The sequence below is a fragment of the Galleria mellonella genome, unplaced genomic scaffold (assembly GCF_026898425.1).
Source record: "Galleria mellonella isolate WM207_F2 unplaced genomic scaffold, CSIRO_AGI_GalMel_v1 utg33, whole genome shotgun sequence".
In the NCBI taxonomy this organism is placed as follows: Eukaryota; Metazoa; Arthropoda; class Insecta; order Lepidoptera; family Pyralidae; genus Galleria; species Galleria mellonella.
This window is the reverse complement of record NW_026442079.1, coordinates 10,698,829-10,720,818: the sequence shown is the minus strand read 5'-3', so window position 1 is coordinate 10,720,818 and position 21,990 is coordinate 10,698,829. Positions and strand designations below refer to the sequence as shown.

The window sequence follows — 21,990 nt, the reverse complement described above, 5'->3', positions numbered from 1 at the left end:
TTCAAATATAAATAATAGTTTCGAAACAATATCTCATTATGCCTACCAATATTATAAATGTGAAAGCGAGTTTGTTTATTAGCTCTTAATGCCCTAACCAACCAACCAGTCGCGGAATGTTTGGTATAATATTATGGATGGACAAGTAGGACATAGGCTATCCTTTACTCCGGTAAAATAGTATTTTGCGGTCATACGGACAAAATAGCGGCTAAAATTAGGTATTTTATAAATGACGTATTACGAAAATAAAATTCGTGCTTCAAACTTTTTGTGTAATAATATTGAAACGAGCCTTTGCACTGTACTGCGAATGCGTGCACTTGAGAAGTAGAAAAAGAGTAGAGTAGAGTAAAATTAATAAATACACCACTTGTAGATTACGTATCAAGATAAAATAAGCTTACACCAGTTTTTAAGTTAGACCTTCAGAAATGCAATTGTGACTGCTGCAACCGCATCTAATTTCCTGCAGTAGTCTTCGCGTGATGATGGAATAAACATACGCATAGACAGACAAAATTTCTAAAAATGATTGTGTGTAATATGATGAGTGTGTGATGTATTGTATTGCTCTTATTAATACAATTCAAATATATTTTTTTTAATTATCTCCCATATACATACATCGTCTAGTTGCAATTGTATTATATTAGTAAAATTTATAAATATTCTAAATTATAAAATAATTTGTTGTTATTAATACGGTATTAAATTCACCATTTGTACAAAATTTATTTCGCAATAAATAATAAATAAATAAATGATGAAGTTATAAAATAAATGTTTTCGAGAATTTGACTCGTTTCCACTCCGTATATCTATTTTTATGAAAGGCAATGAATACACGCATTGTACTGTAGTAAGACAGTACATTGTTTACACGGAATGTAAAGAGAATTATCTTAAGTTTCGCTATCCAAGCGTAACATAACAGTAGGCGCCCGCACCCACACTACTAGGTCACTCGACTTTTAATCACCATCACTTATAATCACTTCCCATAATAACCTTACGTGTTCGAAACATAACCGTTAGGTACTTAACTACTGGCTAATTGCGTCTACAGTGACAGTGAAGTGATATAAACGACGATTATCGACAGTGGTTGACAGTTAGCACTTCCGATAGCCGGTGAAATGAACGTTTTGGTGCAAAATGCTCAAATATCATCGGCGTTCTCATAGGCACAAGTCCCCGGTTCAGTGTTTAAGATGGAGGTTTGTATTTCTTTATTCAAACAACTGGAGTAATATTAGTACATTGATGTATAATATAAAGAATCCTAGATACACATTCAGTCTAAAACGCCACTGATTAGAGTGCGTTTAATCAAATTTTGCATTCATTTTTAGCTATGCAGTGACGTTTGTAGTAAAATTTGCCGAAGTATACTTACAAATTTTCTAAAATTACATCATATAGTTTTTTTTTGTAACAATCAATGAATGCCCTTATCCTGTGATAACTATTTATTTTTCGAGACAATTTTTGGTGTCCCTGAAAACAATAACATTTGTATGGGGTTGTGAATATGCGCTTTTGTGTATATCAATGTGCAAAGTCAAAAAATAAAAGCAGAAGAAGTTGATGTGTGTGCAAGTCAAATATGTCAAAAATACATTAATATAATATAGAGATATCTATCTAGGTAAACAATTTTTTTTTATTACAAGATGGGTTTGCGTTTGATTTAACCTTTTTCGATGGTAATGGTAAGTGACTATAGGATTTGGGACGGAGCGCGATTTATTGAAATTATCACCAAAATGAAATTAGTAAGAAAATGGAAGCAGATTTTTGTTTGTTCACATTTCATTAACTTCTATTGATACAGGCTATACTATATATAATTGTATGTCACTTTCCTTGCGGATTAAGTAGAGGGCCTACCATGAAATGTTTTCCAAAATTTCGGAGCCGAACGAAACATAAATTTGATGTTAAAACCACCACCGTGAAGCAGTTGTGTTTGCATGACTGTGTTTCGGTTTGAAGGGTGGGATATGGCGTGAATTTACTGGGTACAGAGGAATAACACCTGAATCCTCAGGAATGGCAACGCATGGGGGGTATCATGGGCGACTCTGTTATGTCCATGGTACTGCTCATGTCTATAAGCGACAATTACCACTGTCAATCAGGTGGGCCGTCAGCTTGTTTGCCATTCTAAGTTGTATAAAAAAATAATACATACTGTAGAAAAATATTAAAATATCGTTCCTTTGGACTTTTATGGTAGCATTTATAACGAAAGAAATGTTGAACTCCATTTACTGAGCCGATTTCGGTATGAACGAGAGCATGAAATTCAGTCTAAAAATTTTGTATTTCATTCCATGGTTGACCCCTAGAGTATTTGAGATCTCTATATTTACAAAATTTATGCGACACTGTATAGACTTAACTTTGAAAAAAGTAAAAACGTTAATTTGTGTTACTAGACCGTCATTTGCATTTATATTAATGCTTCAGAGTGCCTTATGTTGTTTATTACACGTTAGGTGGCTTATGTATTACATGTAAGGTGCCTTATGTACACCCTTCTCATAGAAGTACATGACTTATAAGGACTTATAACACTTGCCGCTTAAAACACAACCCCTGTTCCATAAATGTATCATGTTATTTAAGTTGAATTTATTTAAATAATCTTTTTACAAAAGAACAAATAACATAATTTCTACTATAACAATATCCAAATTTAATTAAACTAATAGCCTTTCTATTTGTCGTAATTGTCAACTCTATTGAAAAACTTTAAAACAGTTTTAAAACTCCAAAGAGAAATATGAGTTGATCACTAATATTACAGTATAATGTAAGTCAAATAACTTGGAAATTAAATGTTGCAAATTATATTATTTTATGTATTTGTTTACATAGTCTCATATAAGTATTTCAATGTAATTGAATTTTATTTTTTTTATTAAATAATTTTTCATGTCCATTTATCGGAATTACATAGCAGTATATAATTAATGCAATTTTTTTTATTTGTTAATTTTATACTCTATTGCTTCGTTACAAATATATACAAAGGTTGTTTATTAAATATGCCAAGTGTAAAAGGATAATAAATTATCATCACCCTCTACATGACTCAGCATTAAAATTCGCATTCAAAATATTGAGATCGGCTGAATTTATTCAAAAAATGGTTTTAAGTCATCTGTCGATGCCATATGGCAATGGAGGAATCATGAGTACAAAATGAATCGACACATTTGGCAGAATAGCTAAGTTTTGTGCTTCAGCAGCTGAATGCATGTTTTCGTGTATTTAGAGATTTATTTGTTTATTCAGTTATTATTATTTTTTTCGAACAAGGAGAAACACATACTCTTTAAATAAATAAATTCTCAATGTGGAAAGCATCTCGGATAAAATACGAAACAAATTGCATCAATGCAGATACTAGAGGTCTAAAATGGTCTATAATTATGTGACTTCTTTTAGGAGCATGCACTTCTATGAAGAAGGAGTCCAGGGCCTTCATTATATAAGCACGAATTACAAAAATGTATTAAGTTAACTATAACACTTAGTTTTTTTTAATGGATGAGAATAGAATGGTAACCCTACCTGCGCTAACTGTATACGTTGGCAGAGCACCAGTGATGGATGATAGGTGAGATGTTAAGACAGCCCATCGTGATGAATACACTTGGAAGTCAGCACGATGGTTTCCAGGGGGCACCACCTGGAGATCGATCTGATAGGGTACATTGCTAGCAATGAGACAGGTAGTCCGCATTACCAACAATCCCTTCCCTACTATTATAGCACTTCGTTTACTCTGACTACATTTAAGGTATTTAAAAAAATGATATAAAGATTTTCTGATGACAAAAATGTTGTTTCAGATCATCGGGCGACTCAGACGCGGCGAGCACCGCCGCTGTGGAGACGACACTGGAAAGACTGAGGGGTACGAGGGGTGCTCTCGAGGAACTCTGGTCGGACCGCGAGAGGCGACTTGAGCTCACCCTCCAGCTGCGTCATTTTGAAAGAGACGCTCTCGAGGTACGTAAGGGACACTTAAATAAAAGACCTTATACTCTGTCGTTATACTATAGAATGACTCCGTGATGTATTGCCTTCATCGTTTAACTTTAAAATATAGAGTATTCTACTATTTAGCCGTTATCGTACGGAGAGACCTAGACAAGTGGCAAGCGAATTTATCGATGGATTCAACATCGTTAGCGAGTCCGCGGAATAGAATGAGATAGCAACGTCGGATGTCTCAATCCAACTCATGGACTCGTTAGCGATGTCGATTCCTTCGACGAGTTTGCTTGTCATTCGTCTAGAAGACCAGGTGTATTTTCATCACAACGGGATGACTGACCTGCCCTTTTATCTTCACTTATTGATACATCGCCATTGTACACCGATAACGCAAGTGGGCTTGCTATTCCATCATCACCCATTAAAAAAGTACTGTTGAGAGAGGGGGGAGATTGTTAGTAATAGTTTCTAACAGCCCCATTGCTAGGAATATACCTATCAAGTGGAGGTCACTTCACTCAGTTCCTCCTGGAAACTATTGCGAATAATTTTTGTGGGATTCGTTACGATGGGCTAACTGACCTGTTTTCATCCTCCGCTATCATCTCTAACTAGTGCTCTATCGGCGAATATCGATATACACTATCGAGGTAAACATTCCATTCTGCTAACCCTTTAAAAAGACGTTGAAGGAAGAGTATTTTTTACTCTTTTCAGTTAATTCATTTTTTGAGTTAAATTTGTTCCAGTGTTCGCTAAGAATGGAGTGGCCAATATGTCTTGCTATTTAAAATAAATAAACAAATGTTTTTTTTTTCTCAAATTTTAGTATTTTATGTTAAGGGTAGCGAAATAAATATTGTTAATTTTATATCTTGGTAAGTATTTTATTGATATATATTATATGTGAAGGTTTATAATTTCTTTATTTATAAATTAATGTTATTTTATTATTTATGTATTTATATTATTTCTATATGTAGGTGTATACAGTTATTTTTTATTGTATTATATGTTTAATTTTTACTAGGTATTGTTGAGTTTTATCTTTAGCTGTACAGTTCATTCTATAGTTTTACATAAAGAACATTCTATAGTTTAATTTCTGCTTCTCAGAGTTCCACTGTAAGAGATCCCTTTACGAGATAAGTCTGACGTTGTATATTAAATCTTTTTCTTTTTTATGTGTTCAATGTAATTTATGCATTATAAAGATTTTACAAAAACCACAAATGTAGAGTGATTCCAGTGTTTTTTTTCTGGAGATGTTGGTTTTTATCCTTGAACATTCTATTTCTCTTTCAGCTTCTCAAAGATTGACTGAAAGTGACTCCTCTATGGGATAAGTTCACCTTTATATATTCAATCTTTTTAATGTACCCAATGTAAATTAAGTACAATAAAGTTTTAAAATACAATTCTTCGTCTACAAGCTTTAATTATGAACAACATGGACTGTATATTAGTAATAGCCTATATGTTATATTATATTTGATAATATAATTAATGTATTAAAGTTGACGTTAATTATTTTATGTCAAAAATAAATTATAACAGTTTTGTAAATATTAGTGACAAAAGTAGTAATAAAAGTAAATATGAATTTTCAGGTATCCTCCCGTCTGGAGTTGTGGGGCGACGAGTTGCAGCGAACAGAACCGCCTCGAGACCCTCAACAGGCGGAGCAGGCGCTTGCGGCTCACAATGAGAGCGTGGCCAGGATGCAACATGCCACTTATCAGGTGATCAGAATAGTAATTGCTCTATCGCGATTAGCTCCTTTCGACAAGAATCTTAAAAATCTATCAACAGATAAGTGTAACAGATAAGCAAGCTCTCGCCATTTACAACGAGAGCGTGGCCAGGATGCATCATGCCACTTATTATATTATCATATATAACTTCCAAATATGACCTGCTGAGATTCTCCCTAGACAATACAGCATAGATTTCTTTAAAAAGGGCGTAATAAGGTTTCGTATGTGACGCCAAACCGCGCGTGATATCCCTTCGTTCGTTTGATGGTAAATGGGGTTTACCATCAGACGGGGCGTATGCTTGTGTGCCACTATTTTATTATAAAAAACAACGACAAGTAACATACTAAACTATCGGTAGATAGGATTCCGCTGTGACACGCAACAGGCAGAGCAAGCGCTTGCGGTCCCCCAACAAGATCGTGGCCATGATGTAGCAAATTTTTTTTTATTTATCCAAATTTAAAAAAAATATATATTTAACCAATTTTAAATCTTGAGATGTATTTTATTTCAAAAAATTGTGTGTAACCGCAACGAGGGGGGGGGGGGGTGGTCGGGATTGGTATAAATCTCTTTGTGATACTGTTTTATAAAAGAGAACAGAATTATTTCATGTGCCATCATCATCGTCATCATCATTGTATCTGCTGTTGTCTGTTCTCACAGACGGTCCACCTGCATCCACTGACTCCCTGCAATGCATTTGAGGTCGTCATTTCTTTTAGTGGGAGGGTTGTCCTACACTGCGTTTACCTTTACGGGAAGAACTTTCTTCCCTATCGATTATTGGTTTTTCGAGCTATTGCCACTTCAGCTTGCTTATCCATCGGGATATTCCTAGAATTATCATCTATTGGTCGATATTATCAGCGAATGTATTTTTTTTAAGTATACAATAAATACATAGAAGATCTAATGAGTTCGTCACGCAGGTGGTGAAACAAGGGCAGGAGTTAGCAGCGGCGATCGCCGAGGCGTCCGATGTGATGGCTTCTAGTGGATCCGACGGGTCTGAAGCGGCGCCGCTGGACGCGCAAGCCAGGGTCCAGCTCCTGCTCGAGTTTCTACACGACAGACAACTAGATCTCGAGGAGTTAGCTGAAGAGAGGCGCGCTCGGTTCGAGCAGTGCGTACAGCTAGGTTTGTATTAATTCTCTCACTAGCTCGCTGAAACAGCATGCAAAGATTTTTAATTATTGTTGTATGTAGCCAGGGTTTGATGAGTGCAACTAAAGCCATTTCTTTTATTAATTATGATGGCCAGTAGGTGCGTTTCTGTTTGCATTATAAATGTGAAAATTTGTAAAGATATTTACAGAAAATACTTGTTGTGTATATTGTGAAATAATTTCAATGATTGGATAATATTGTGAGAAATTCATTAAATATTTCTAAAGTAACGAAGAAAGGTTGTCCACATCTCTCCTATTTGTTGTGTCCAATAGGGTCCATACTTGAAGTTGTTTTGATATCTACCAACCACATTATGGAATGTAATAAGAAGTAAATAAATATTTGGGTATTTGTTACTCAATCATGCTAAACGGAATTGAGTGAGATTTTGTACACGAATAAGTTATATAATTCAACACCAGTTTTACAATTTAGTAGCAAATAAATACTATTTATTATTTTACACAACGCCATCTAGTTTCAAATTATGCAATTTGTTTTATGAATATTGGACAATTGTTATTGTAACGCATCTGTATGCGTTGTAATGCATCTGTATTCATCTGTTAATTAATAGTCATTTTAAATCTATCAGGATAAATTTATATTGCTATTAATTAGATTCTAGTATTTTATAAATAGTTTATATGTGATAACAGTAAAAATATAACGTGCCACTTTACCTCATCTGTAGGTGTCGTAAGAGGTAACTAATAGAATATAGCACAATAGACCAATGTAAATGAAGGAAAATTTGAAACAAAACAATATATCAAGTATATACCAAGTTCAGTAGGAAATCCTCCTGTTATGGTGAGACCCGTATCTTGTAGTGGGATGATAATGGTTAATAATATGTTTCGTTAAATAAGTTTACGAATGCAAACTATGTTACTATTCGAAACTATATACCAATTATATATATTTAGCGTTATTCTAAATTATAAGTGACATTACTCCATACAGGTCAATTCCAAAAAGACGCAGCTCAAGTGGTGAGCTGGATACGTAACGGCGAAGCGATGTTGGCCGCTTCGTTCTCGATCCCCGGCACGCTGGCGGAGGCGGAACAGCTGAAGAGAGAACACGACCAGTTCCAAGTGGCGGTGGAGAAGACGCACGCCAGCGCTGTACAGGTCAAGTACAGGGCGGATGCGTTGAGGGCCGCCAACCACTACGACCCACATACGATCAGGTACATATTGGGGTCAATTTTGAGACACAAATTTTCTAAATCTATCCCTGAAATTGAAAGTTTAATTTGAAATTACAGCGAAATTTTTAGTACAGACCAATATGAACTTATTTTCTAATAAATTAAATATTATAAAATCAGAGTATTTGATCTTTTTTTTAATTTTAACCTTATTTCATCTACTGCAAGGTACATTATCCGCGAAATGACGTGGGCTTTAAAAAATAGCGTCCAAATTCGGAACGACTGCTTGTTAACTATAATATATTGGAAAATATTTAAAATATTGAAAACAACGTGTTAAAAAATAGTTTATACTTTTTTTTAAAAAAATCTGACTTTTAAGTTTTTAAACAAGAATATATTTCATAATTACTTGGCCTACATCTAAACTATTAATGTTTAATGTACAGAGAAATATCTGAGGAAGTGACTGAACGCTGGCAACGGCTAGTGACATGTGCGGAGGAGCGTCACAAGCTAGTGACGGCGTCCCTCAACTTCTACAAGACAGCGGAGCAAGTATGCTCCGTGTTGGACTCTCTGGAGCGAGAGTACCGCAGAGACGAGGACTGGTGTGGCTCAGCCGCTGCGCCAGCGACTGATGAACCGTCGCAGGCTCAGAGTGTCGCGGACAAAGCTGCACAGGTCAGTTGCAATATCGATTGTATCCCGCCATTTTACCCCAGTGACATTGTCATAAATTATTTATTAATTCACTTACTTCGCACTGTGTTAATTTGGAATGTGGTTTATGTGTGATGAAAAAATTTAAATCCGTTCAGCAGTTTATATGTAACTGAGTTTCAAATACATAAACATCTTAACGTTTACATTTATAATATAAGTAGGATTCTAGAAGAAGAGTAATAAATAATCTGTTTTTTTTTCATATTTAATAAAAAAGTATGATATCTTTTTACAATACAACAGTTTGTTAGCTTTGTTGGTTACATCGAGAAATAGCTGTGAAATTACTGGGTACTGTGACTTCTTATTGAAAGTGTTAGCAACATACAAGAAACATTGTAGGCGTTAAATAGTCACAGTTTATAGCAAACAGTATACTGTTTGCTGGTGTTATGTTTATTTATATAATTTATTTTATAATAAAAAAATATATTTCAATCTTTTTATAGTATTAATTAAATTTTTATAACGTAATCGTATAGAATCATATCTATATTGTTCAAAAATCAATTACCAGGTGGCGGCGTTAATAGTCAAACACGGGGAACAGAAAGAGGCGTTTTTGAAAGCGTGCACCCTCGCCCGTCGTACAGCGGAGACGTTCCTGAAATACGCGGCTAGGTCGGCTCAGGTCCACGGCCAGACAGCCGCAGCCAGCAAGGCGCATCACGAACAGACACGCGCTATATTGGACACGTTACTCGCCCAAGAGAATAAGGTAAGCTGTTTTTTTTTTTTTGGCATGAAAATGGAATAGTAGCCTCGTCTCTACTGTGTATACGCTGGCGGGATACCAATGAGTAATAAATTGATATAGTTTGATTCATTAGATCATCCTAGGTGAGACCACGTGAATATCGTTGCAATGGGTATATTCATCTGTTATTAATAACATCAGTTGAATTTCATCAGTATTCACAAATTAAGAATTTGGCTTGAAAGAGAGGGGTGGAAATACTGTAGTAAGTAAATAAAATAGGTTTATTAAATAATTACAAAAAAATTTAAGTTTATATGGCATAGACTTATTATACTAGTAGCTAGTTCATTTTCATTTATTTCCCAGGTTTATTTTCGGCCCAAACTTGTTTTGAAAAATGTTATCAAGTAGAAAGATTTTGAGATTGATTATGACTAGAATGGTACTGGAATGTTAAAGGTAATATGAATGAATAAATAAATAAAATAAAATAGTACGTCTGTTCGTACTATACATATCTCAGGTAGTTCGATACATATGTCTTCATATTATCTATATTCACACGTGATAATATTTTATTTCACTGAGATTTGGCAGAGAACGAACTGTTACTGAGATTATAGTAACATTTCTTCCATTCATCTTTATATTTTGTCAGTATAATTTTACATGAAGTACTGGGTGAAGAATAAGTTCATCTACTTTTGTGAAAACAATATATTTAAAATGAAATAGACAAATGCACTTTTGCATTAAAATTACATAATGAAGGAAATATTACATAACATGCATATACCGTACGTAACTGTAATAATTGTAGGGACAATTACAAGCACGATTGCAGGGCAGGTTGCATTGCATGTAACTACAACTAGATAGTAAATAGCAAATAACCTTGCCTACATGTAATTGTGGCATTATAACGTACAACAAGAATTGATATAAATAATAAACTGCATATGCAAAACAAGGTTAATTAATTATATATTTTTATGTCAACACGATTCGTGATATGAATGTGGCTAAAGCAAGAGAAGTTTATAGGATTAGATTTTGAAATTTTCTTTTGCTTGAGATATCATAACAATGTAAAACGAATATTTCTTTTTATACGTCTTAGAATGGCAAACAAGCTGACGGCCCACCTGATGGAAAGTGGCAACCGTCACCTATAGACACGAGCAGTACCATGGATATAACAGAGTATACTGTTTCGCCCATGATACCCCGCATGTGTTGCCATTCCTGAGGACTTTAGTGTTATTCCTCTGTACCCTGTAAATTCACGCCATATCCCACCCTTCAAACCGAAACACAGCCATACAAACACAACTGTTTCACGGTAGAAACACGACAGAGGTACCCAAGCAATCGACTTTTGTACAGTCTCCCTCTGGCTTCTGGCTATTTCATAATTGTTAAACATTACCCAATAATTCAAAACCAAAAACTTATTAATAATTATAATCATGACCTAATCATGACCTATATTGTGCTTTATTGCATCCTGATATTGCATTTTTTTTTTTATATTTCTTCGATAATCATGTATAAAATGTACACGTAATGTGTCGTGTGTAACCTTTTGATCGCTATATATATTTAGAGTTATTATTTGATGACATAATTAGACATTACAAATGCTTATCTAACGTTAAATCAGAGCATTTGTAATTGTGTGAATTTGTGAATACAAAAGGGGTTTATTTTTAAACATCATTGTTATGTGTAGGGCGGATATTAGCTCATGAATTGAACGTATATCAGATAACATCTTGTGTACACAACGATGATCTTTCTAGGCAACAACAAAACAACAAACAAACATTGCTCAACTATTCAATAGGTGTTTGTTTGTTTTGGCCTTAAAATAATGTCGAGTATGTGTTACGGAATGTGAGTTGTGCTCGGTTATTATTTACCCATTGTCAGTGTCAGTGTCAGAGAGGGCCGTGCGGCCGTCAGGAACAATAAGGCTTTTGTTACGGGCTCCGATGGTATCTGCGCGGTAGCATGGGTCTGCATGTCATTTGGCGGCTCGGCACATCATGCCTCTTGCGTATCTGCGCGCTCGCCGTGACAATGCTCAAGAGCTTTGTCATGGTTCTTGTACAGCCGGTGGATACTATTTTTTTTTTTTTATTTATTGTATAAGAGAAAATAATGGTTTTATGAGGTCTTAATGTCTGTATAGCAAGTTTGACGAGACTTCAAAATAATAGTGATACGTATTCTGTGTGAAAATAAAATAGTGAGATAGAGAGTGGATATCTGGTTCTAAAACAAATATATTAATATTTTTTGTTATGTAGTAACAGTAACAAATAAATTTACAAAAATAAAAAAAAATACCATTTACGACAAATATGCAAAATAAGATATTTCGAATATTTTGAGGATATTAAATTATTTTAATTTAAAGTTAAATTAAAAAAGAAATTATAATTATTACACTTGATTGCCTATGATCACCTCTCTCTTAATTTACTCACAGTAATTTAGCTTTATTAATGTTTTTAATTGATTTTAAAAGGTACTGGAACACTGGACCGTCCGTAAGAAGCGGCTTGAGCAGTGCCAACAGTTTGCACTTTTCGAACGATCTGCCCGCGCCGCCGTGGAATGGATTAGAGAGACTCAGGAGCGATGTGGGGCAGCCGCTGCTGCGGCGGCGGCAGGGGTGGCGCGGGAGAGCCGGGAACGAGTGCGATTGCTAGCACAGCTAGCTGATGGTCTTGTGGAGAAGGGGCATCCACACGCAGTTCAGATCAAGGAGTGGGTAGCTGCTGTGGATGCTAGGTGAGTGGAAAATGAATTAATTTTATTCGATTTTACAATAAGTTACTATTAACTGCAGTTATCTTATGCTAACTTGGTTCTCAGCCTGTACTTAATCTCTTTACTTAAAAACTGGTTTTAAGATAGACAGAGGAGACAAGACACTTACAGTAGGAAGTAATATAGCTTTATCTGTCAAGTGTCTCTTGAGGATAGTTTGTGATATTAATCATAAGATTTTTTTTTATTATTCAATTAATTCAAAATTATTAATTTTACAGATAAGACCTTTTGATATTTCTATTATTATTATTATTAGTATTTTTTTTTATATGGGTGAAAATGGAATGGTAACCCCGCCTGCGCTATCGGTATACGCTGGTGGGGCACCAGTGAGAAGTGATATCTGAGGATGAAAGCAGGTCGGTTAGCCCATCGTAAAGAATTCCACGAGAATTAACCACGATGGTTTCCAGGGGGAACCGCGTGGAGGTCGACCTGATAGGGTATATTGATAGCAATGGGGACTAAACTCCTCATTACTAACAATCCCTTCCCCCCTGTTACTGGTATTCCAACTATTGTTTAGATCATATTAAATGTAGTTTTCACGAGGAAACATTTTAATATGTTTCATTGCTTTTATTAATGTTGAAGTGAAATATAGAATGTTTATGAACCAAGGGGCAGACTTTAAAATTATTATTTAAATACACTTTTTAATTTAATATATTCGTACCGCAGATATGCAGAGTTTAGCGGTTCAATGGAAGGTGGTGAGAGTGAAGCCGAAAGTGATTCAAGTGTAGCTCCGTCACTGGCGTCATCGCAGTCTGCCGAAGCGGACACGCGGGCGGAACCACAACAGACGGCGGCCGGCGATGACAAACGACGCAGCGCCAGACGCAAAGAGTATGTTACTTTATCCATCTATAACACGTCATACTAGCCATCACGTGATATGTTCTGCTGCTGTCGAATTTGCGACAATCATTAACAGAAACCAATGAAAATATCTCCAAACAATCTTTGTCACAATCCACATGTTCTGTATTTATTAATAATGCGTTAAATCGGAAACAGATACATTTTAAGTTTGAAAATCAGAAAGTTTTGTTTTTTATTTCATATTCAAATTAAGTATGGCAACACTGTTAATCTGTTATGAAAATGGACGATGGTTAACGATCGTGTAATGGGCATTTTAATTTGAAATTTATCTCTATAAAGTGTAGATGTAGATGTCCTGAGTCCTCAGGAATGGCAACGCATAGGGGGTATCATGGGCGAAACAGTATACTCTGTTATTTCCATGGTACTGGTCATGTCTATAGGCGACGGTTACCACTTTCCATCAGGTGGGTCGTCAGCTTGTTTGCCATTCTAAGTTGTATAAAAAAAAAAAGATGTAGATTAAGGGGTAATTTTATCAGGCTCATTGAAAATTATATAATTTTTTGTGACTATTACATTCCAGTAATCATTTGTTGATAAGTGATTGTGATTTCTACAGGTTCATCATGGCGGAGCTGCTTCAAACAGAGCGAGCGTACGTCAAGGATTTGGAGACGTGTATTACGTGTTACTTGCGCGAGATGCGCACAGACCCTGGCTCTGTGCCTCCAGCTCTGCAGGGCAAGGTAACTAACTATATTTACTCATTAGCTCTCTAGTTATAAAAAATTCAGACGTTGAAGTAGTTGAATTGCTAAAGTTTGTGAAATTACAATGGAAAATTTGTCTCGATACTTTTAAATATGTAGGCTGTTATAAAAGGTGGATACGTGGCTAGAATTTTAAAGCATTTAATTCAGCGTTAGATTTGTTTGCTTATGAAATATTTATATAGTCTTTCGATTCTGAACCCTCAGCTCTGCTTTCTGAAATTCTAAGATTCTTACTCTTGATAATATCCTTTAAATAAGGCATTGTCCTAGACAACAAAATTTCGTTTTACCATTATTTTGCAATTTTTGCTAGTTTTACCAATTTGACAAACTTGATAAGACATTTAATTGAAAATCAGAATTATTATCTATACCTAGACGTGAACAGCTACATGAAGGAGTAGCTGTTTTTCTAATGATGGCAATGTAGCAACTGACACTAGAGGGCGTCATCCGAACCTAGGAATAATAGCTGTAATTGCTGATTTGGTCTATCTGATCACAAATTAATAAATTAATGTAAAAAAAGTCTGATTAGTGGGATTCTTTTTTAAGCATTGAATATTTTTTTTTTGATGGATGAAAATGATATGGTAACCCCGCCTGCGCTAACGGGATACGCTGGCGGAGCACCAGTGAAGGGTGATAGATGAGAATGAAAACAGGTCAGTTAGCCCATCATGAAGAATTCATCAGGAATTAACCATGATAGTTTCCAGGGGGAACCGCGAGGAGGTCAACCTGGTTGGGTATATTGCTATGGAATTCTCAGTCTCCATTACTAATAATCCCTTTCCCCCCGCATTGAATATATTACATGTAATGTGTTGTTCGGTTACCAGGAGGACATAATTTTCGGGAACATCGAAGAGATTCACCGCTTCCACGAACGCGTGTTCTTACGTGAATTAGACAAGTACGAAACAATGCCCGAGGACGTCGGACATTGCTTCGTAACGTGGGCGCGAGAGTTCGACATGTACGTCTCGTATTGCCGGAACAAACCAGACAGCAACGCGGCGGTCGTGCAAAACGCTGGCGACTATTTCGAAAGGTAAGCACTAGTCTAGTTAAAGGTAGTTGAAGTCGCCATCTATGGGGAGTTCATTTTTAAACTCTAGAGCCTAGATTGTTGTTTACAACGCGGTTTCAGAGATGTTTTCCCCCACGAACGCTCAGGTTATGGAATGAGCTCCCCGTCGAGGTTTTTCCAAGAGACTAAAGCATGGGGTTCTTCGAAAGGGAGTTAAAGTAGTTTCTTTAGGGTCGGAAACATGCGCGTAATACTCTTGGTATTGCAGGCGTTCATAGGTTACGGTAACCGCTTACCATCAGGTGGGCCGTAAGCTTGTTTGCTACCTCAGTGGTATAAAAAAGGTAATACTTATAATACTACACATACATACACGGTAATACATACAGTCTTATTCTGGCAAATTTTTGACATCCCTTTATTATTGATGGCGTTCAAAAAAGTCATCGAAGGTTTCAAATATCAATTCTACGAATTTTGTAATGCGTTTTATTGATGAAGTATCTATTTAGATCTCGGCTTTTTTGGGGCGCTGCGCTGCCATACTCTTTACCCTTCCCTACACCCCGTTACTGCCCACGACTAAAGTCCTAATAGGCGAATACGTATAATATTTGTCGACTAGTTATCGTGGTGAGCGTAACACTCCATATCGTACTCATTACTATTCACCATATAGAACGGTTAATTACCGTGCTAGAGGGCGCAAGCTTCTTACTCGAATTAATTTAGGGTTTTATCACTGCTTTCCATCAATGGAGAGCTATATTGTCGGAAATCGTAGTTATAAATGTAATATTAAAGATACTTATACGATAATCATATAGATATTATGAAGGTAGGTTGAAATGAGTTTACATAGTTTTTTCCTTGTAATCTAAATTAATTTGATCCCTTTTTTTTAATAATTACAGCTTTATAGTTCACACAGCATTTTTATCATAAATAGTCATTTTAGAAAATAATATAGGTACTATAAATTTTTACAGTGGATATGCTTGTAACTTTTTAATGACTTTATGTTATTACGCCCTCTTGTGGATAACAGCAGATTTATTGCGTAGTACCTTGTGCAAGAATGTGTACTTGCTTATAATTATGAGTCGCTTCTTTTAAAAATAGCACTAAATGAAGAGGCGAAGTTTTACTAGATGGAGTTCAAATGTAAACATATTTATTTATTATTCATAGAAAGTTTGTACAAATGGCAAGATAAGATTATGGATATTTATTCCTTTTCCAGTTTAAATTACGCATTCTTTGCTAGTTATAACTCGATATTGATATTTATTTTTAAATAAATAATATTATTTCAAGTGTTTATTTTATAAAGAAAATGGTCGCGATGGGAGTAGAATTTTATTTTTCAAATAATATCTTTAATTATTCAGAACTTTCGAAGTTCTGAAATTTTATTTCTTTTGTCATCTTATTCTTTTTTTTCTTCTTGGCAGCGCAATTGTAATGTTATTAAAACTGTTCGAAGATATGGATTTTTAATAGAATTTTGATAGTCGTTTGAGTTAGTTAGATTGGACTATTCTATTTAGAATTTTGTTACATAATATATAGTTTTAAATCGATCGGTCGATGCCTAAATTTGTTTTAATTTTGGGTGCAAAAATTTGTTTAATATTTTTTTTTTTTTGTTAATTATTAATGACGAAAAACAATATTCTATAAAAATTTTAAAAAAGGTAGAGTTCCATAAAAGAACTGAATTTGAATATAACTTTTAAAATTAGTGGTTTTTTTAATTAGTTCGTATTTTTTGTGTGTATGAAAGAATTTTATGTAATATATTGATTTATTTTGAATTGAATTGAATATTCTCATGTAATTTTTATAATAATATTCTCACTATTATGTAAAGACATGATTGAAGTCGCTGTTTTTTCTTTTTTTTTTTGTAGAGAATGATTGTAAATGATTAAAATTATTTAATACAGAGTACAACGTAAAAAGAAATTGGAGCATCCATTAGCGGCTTACTTAATCAAGCCTGTACAGCGCATCACCAAATATCAACTGCTGCTAAAGGATCTTCAAGCGTGCTGTGCGGAGGGCCAAGGAGAGATCAAGGTCAGTGCATTAGATTTGCCATCGCCCTTAGTGGCGGCTGTGAGACTCTTTTTTAATAATATTACTCTTCGAGGGATTTATTATTATTAATTTCCTTTTACTGGGACCAGGATATGTTGATTGATAGGGTTGAAAAGGTAGCCTGTGTCCTTTCCCATCCTACATACTACGTGTATATCAAATTTCATGATAATAGCTCGAGGCATTATGGTACCAAGAGGTTTTTTTTTTTATACAACTTAGAATGGCAAACAAGCAGATGGCCCACCTGATGGAAAGTGGTAACCGTCGCCTATAGACATGAGCAGTACCATGGACATAACAGAGTATACTGTGTCGCCCATGCGTTGTTATTCCATATAAAAGAAAATAAACCACTTTCATATTAATAATATATATATATATATATATATATATATATATATATATATATATATATATATATATATATATATATATATATATATCATTTTCATCTTATCAGCCGTTAACTGGCTATTGCTGAACATAGGCCTCCTTTTATTGGGAGATTTTGCCAGTAGTTGCAATGCTTGGCAGGTGGGTTGCCAACCGCCGTTAGGTTCTGGTGATGTTTAAAGAGGCATGTTGCTGGCCATTACTTATATATATATATATATTTGAATAATTTTACACATCATTAGCCCGCAGATATTGCAATGCTAGCAGTGTAGGTTTATTTTCTTTGTTAGGGGGTAAAAATCGGATCTCAAAATTTCAAACTTGACCTATTCCAAGTGGCGCATCATCTGAAAGGGCTTAATTTGTATATTTTAAAACTGACTTTTATTTATTTTTACGCTTTGTAGTTTTTTAGTTATAAATGAAAATGTGACAAAAAAGCCACCCCATCTTATCTCTTAAGTTTCTGAAACGAAAAATCTCAAATAATTACAGTTTATAAATTTTCTAACATCGTTTTTGAGAAATTATCCAAAAAGTCTCCAGAAACAAACCAGTGTTTGTTATAACCACAGTTTTTGCCCAAAATAAGTAATTACGTATTGTAGTATCAATAACAATAACAATTATTAGATGTCTATTTTTTATGAAGAATGTAATAAAGTTCTTTTATGTCATATAAATTTATGTACGTAATCCTGGGCGTGTGAGTTTAACTCGAACCTGACGGGTTTTTAAAGGGGCTTAAAGTAAATTATTAAAATAAAGAAATAATTTATAAAATTTGATATATATTTGTCTATTTATTACGACACGAGAAAACAGCTGAAAGGATTTGAAAGAAATTTATTGAAGAGTTATTATCCCAAATGAAATACTGGTGTTTGTTTTATCAAAATGGGTAGTAAAGTCTTTAAAGGCAGTCAATATTTGACTCTGGTTAGCCTCGCCTCAGTTTATTATATTAATATATGGCAGGATGAATTGAAATCAGCAGGCTCACAGTATATATGTACTTGTCTAATGACACCGGCGACGTGATACGCGTACATATTCATTTTTCAATCGCGATCTGATGATCATTCAGTGTTGCTTTTTTTGGATCGCTTTATGTTAATTGCGCTGCTGGTTTCTTATTTAGCTCTTGCCAGTTTATTATGTGTTCGTTCGGAGATCACAACTTTTTGTAATAATATATAAAATGTAAGAGTAAAAAAGAAGTCTTAATAGTAAAAATTTTTAAATTTCTTATGTGATTTTTTTAAAAGTTTTTATTTTATTAATTCTAAAGTGTATGATTAGATATTTTCTTGTAAAACCTCGGAAGGTGTTTGTCTTTACGTTCACATTTTGCTCGGATACGTTTATTATATAGTTATTTACGGTGAAATGGATTTAGGGATTCATTTTAATTCGGAATACTTCAGGGTGAGTATCATAATCATCAGCATATCAGCCTTTAACCGTCCACTGCTGAACCTAAGACTCTCCTTGAGACGTTTTGCCAGTAGTTGCCACGTTTGGCAGGCGGATTGGCAACCGCAGTTAGGCTTTAGAGATGTTTTAAGAGGGACGCTGCTGCCTCTTTTTCGCCCTCCTTTAATCGCTTCTTAAGACACTAATGGGAAAAGAAGGGGTGGCCTGTTTTATACCGGGACCACACGGCCAGGTTGAATATAGTATGTGGTATATAACTTTTTGCTACCGCCATCTCTCGGATTATTTAGTTTACTTAACAATTTTTATTATTTATGGTGAAATTTTAAACTGATCAAATGAGTTTTACCTACTAGAGATATACTTACTTATAATTTTTTTTACGGGATAGCCAAAGACTAGTCGTAACGGTAGGTATACGGAGCGCTTAGGTTATTACAATAACTACATAAAAGTAAAATAATTCACTGTATATCACTACATAGTATAAAACAAAGTCGCTGTCGCTGTCTGTTCGTCCCTATGTATGCTTAAATCATTAAAACTGGGGGAAAGGGATTGTTAGTAATGGAGACTGAGAATCCTATTGCTAGCAATATAGCCAACCATGTCGACCTCCTCGCTGTTCTCCCTGGAAACTATCATGGTTAATTCCTGATGAATTTATCATGATGGGCTAACTGGCCTGTTTTCATTCTTATCTATCACCCTTCACTGGTGCTCCGCCAGCGTATCCCGATAGCGCAGGCGGGATTACCATATTTTTCTTTTCATCCATAAAAAAAATCATTAAAACTATGCAATGGATTTTGAAGCTGTTTTTTTTTATTAGATAGAGTGATTCAAGAGAAAGGTTTATATGTATAATACATACATGATATAGTAGAGAAACATTAATAATTTTAATGGTTTCTAATGTGATGTGATGTAATATGCACCCGATCGAAGCCGGGGCGGGTCGCTAGTTTATAATAAATAAATCACTTAGATTATAATGAATCATCATCATCATATCACGTTTTTACCCAATGGTTAGCTGGTAGAGAATGCCATATGGCATTAAGCTCGCTATCTGTACAAAATTTTATTATGCAATAAAGAATAAATAAATAAATAAATAATAAATATCAGCCATTATCTGTCCACTGCTGAATGTAAGCCTTTCCCATAGACTGTTTTTTTTAATGAATGACAATGGAATGGTTACTGCGCTAACGGTATACACTGGCGGAGCATCAATGAGAGATGATAGGTGAGGATAAAACGGCTAGTCAGTTAGCCCATCCTGATGAATACACCTGGAATTCAGCACGATGGTTTCCAGGAGGAACCACGTGGAGGTCGACCTGACAGGGTATATTGCTAGCAATAGGACTGGTTCGCATTACTAACAATCCCTTCCCCCCATAGATTTTCATAAGGAACGGTTTTGATCCATCTCTTTCACCATTCTCTTGGCGGAGGAAAATAATCGGTTCGCGCAAGCAAAGTCGCGGTCAACAACTAGTTGTTCAAAAACTATTGTCTGCAACTAATATCCGTCTGGTATCTATGTATTAAAATGAAACAGCCAAGTTTTCAGTGTTCCGCGAAAGAAAAACATTAGGGACATTATCAGAATACTTACGTTAGGAGATTATTCATTGCGATAAGATAAAGCCGCCTACGATGTAAAACTTCGGTTGGACGGCAATCGTTAAGAGGCCCGCCACGCTAGGGATTGCAATGTGACTATTTAAACAGTGATAATGTAATAATATACAGCTCGTGTTACACGCTGATAACGTACTCTTCAGCTTTTTATACGTGAACGAATTTTTACAATTGTTTAAGTATTTTTTTTTGAGTTATTTTTATTTATTTTTTATTTTTCAATGAATAAAAAAAAATCTTTCCTGTTTGTATTATTATGATAATATATGTATAATAATAAGTATATAATTTTGTAAAAATTATGAATAAAATACATTTTTTTTTATACAACTTAGAATAGCAAACAAGTTGACTGAAAGCCCACCTGATGGAAAGTGGTAACCGTCGCCTATAGACATGAGCAGTACCATGGACATAACAGAGTATACTGTTTCGCCCATGATACCACCCATGCGTTGCCATTCCTGAGGACTCAGGTGTTATTCCTCTGTGCCCAGTAAATGCACGCCATATCCCACCCTTCAAACCGAAACGCAGCCATGCAAACACAACTGTTTCACGGTTGAAACACGAATGGGACAGAGGTACCCAAGCAATAGACTTTTGTACAAAGTCTCCCTCTGGTAAATATTGTATATGAGTAGCTATGTAGTTATAATGCCGACTTTTGTGGGCTATTATTATTATATTTTGTATTTATCGGAGTAGGCAGACGAATAATGTACTTACGGTATTTATATTTATTATCTTTGCCCATTTTAATTATAATATTTGTTTTACTCGTATAATATTATTATATATTTATAGTTTTATTCCAGAAGAGTCATAGGTGTTTATGAGTCATTTTCATGTTGTCAGTTTTATGGAATCCATGTACCCACCCAATCTCCAGAATGACATCTTGCAAGAATGACGTTTACGTACAGGATAATATTTCTGTTTCATTATTTTTTAATTTAGAAAAATATACACAGTTTATTTAATACAGTGCACTTTGAATAGGTCGAGGGTATATTTGACTATAATAGTGATTAGATCACCATTATATTTTATCTTGTATTCATCTAATAACCGACTCTACATATGATAAAAAAACCTTATGTCCTTAAACCCTTAAATATCCTATCTAAATTACCCTTCCTAATTTAAAACTATCGTCTTAACAAATATAATATTATCTTATATTTATACACTACTCACAATTTTGACATATTTTCAACCGACTTCAAAAAAGGAGGATGTTCTCCATTTGATTGTATTTTTATGAATAACTCCGTCATTTATAAATTGATTTCAAAGGTTCTTTTTTTATATCAAGGAATAAGTTTTCAGATTTATCCCATAGAAGTTTTATCAAAATCCGTTCAGCAGTTTTTAAATCAATAACT

The 21,990-nt window shown here is 34.7% G+C and overlaps 1 protein-coding gene across 4 annotated transcripts in view; it reads left to right on the top strand.

Annotated features, from left to right (window-relative positions):
• LOC113518471 (kalirin) overlaps positions 1-21,990 on the top strand; it is a 271,700-nt gene that overhangs the window by 51,566 nt on the left and 198,144 nt on the right. For all 4 annotated transcript variants that reach the window (XR_008253032.1, XM_052896497.1, XM_052896496.1 and 1 more), the window contains exons 15-25: positions 3,867-4,026; positions 5,625-5,756; positions 6,707-6,914; positions 7,914-8,142; positions 8,556-8,790; positions 9,350-9,550; positions 12,066-12,331; positions 13,055-13,222; positions 13,824-13,950; positions 14,820-15,031; positions 16,960-17,092. Coding sequence is in view for 3 of the 4 variants with exons in the window: in XM_052896497.1 (XP_052752457.1) it covers positions 3,867-4,026; positions 5,625-5,756; positions 6,707-6,914; positions 7,914-8,142; positions 8,556-8,790; positions 9,350-9,550; positions 12,066-12,331; positions 13,055-13,222; positions 13,824-13,950; positions 14,820-15,031; positions 16,960-17,092 (2,071 nt within the window). In the remaining variant the exon portion in view is untranslated. The remainder of the gene's footprint in view (positions 1-3,866; positions 4,027-5,624; positions 5,757-6,706; positions 6,915-7,913; positions 8,143-8,555; positions 8,791-9,349; positions 9,551-12,065; positions 12,332-13,054; positions 13,223-13,823; positions 13,951-14,819; positions 15,032-16,959; positions 17,093-21,990) is intronic.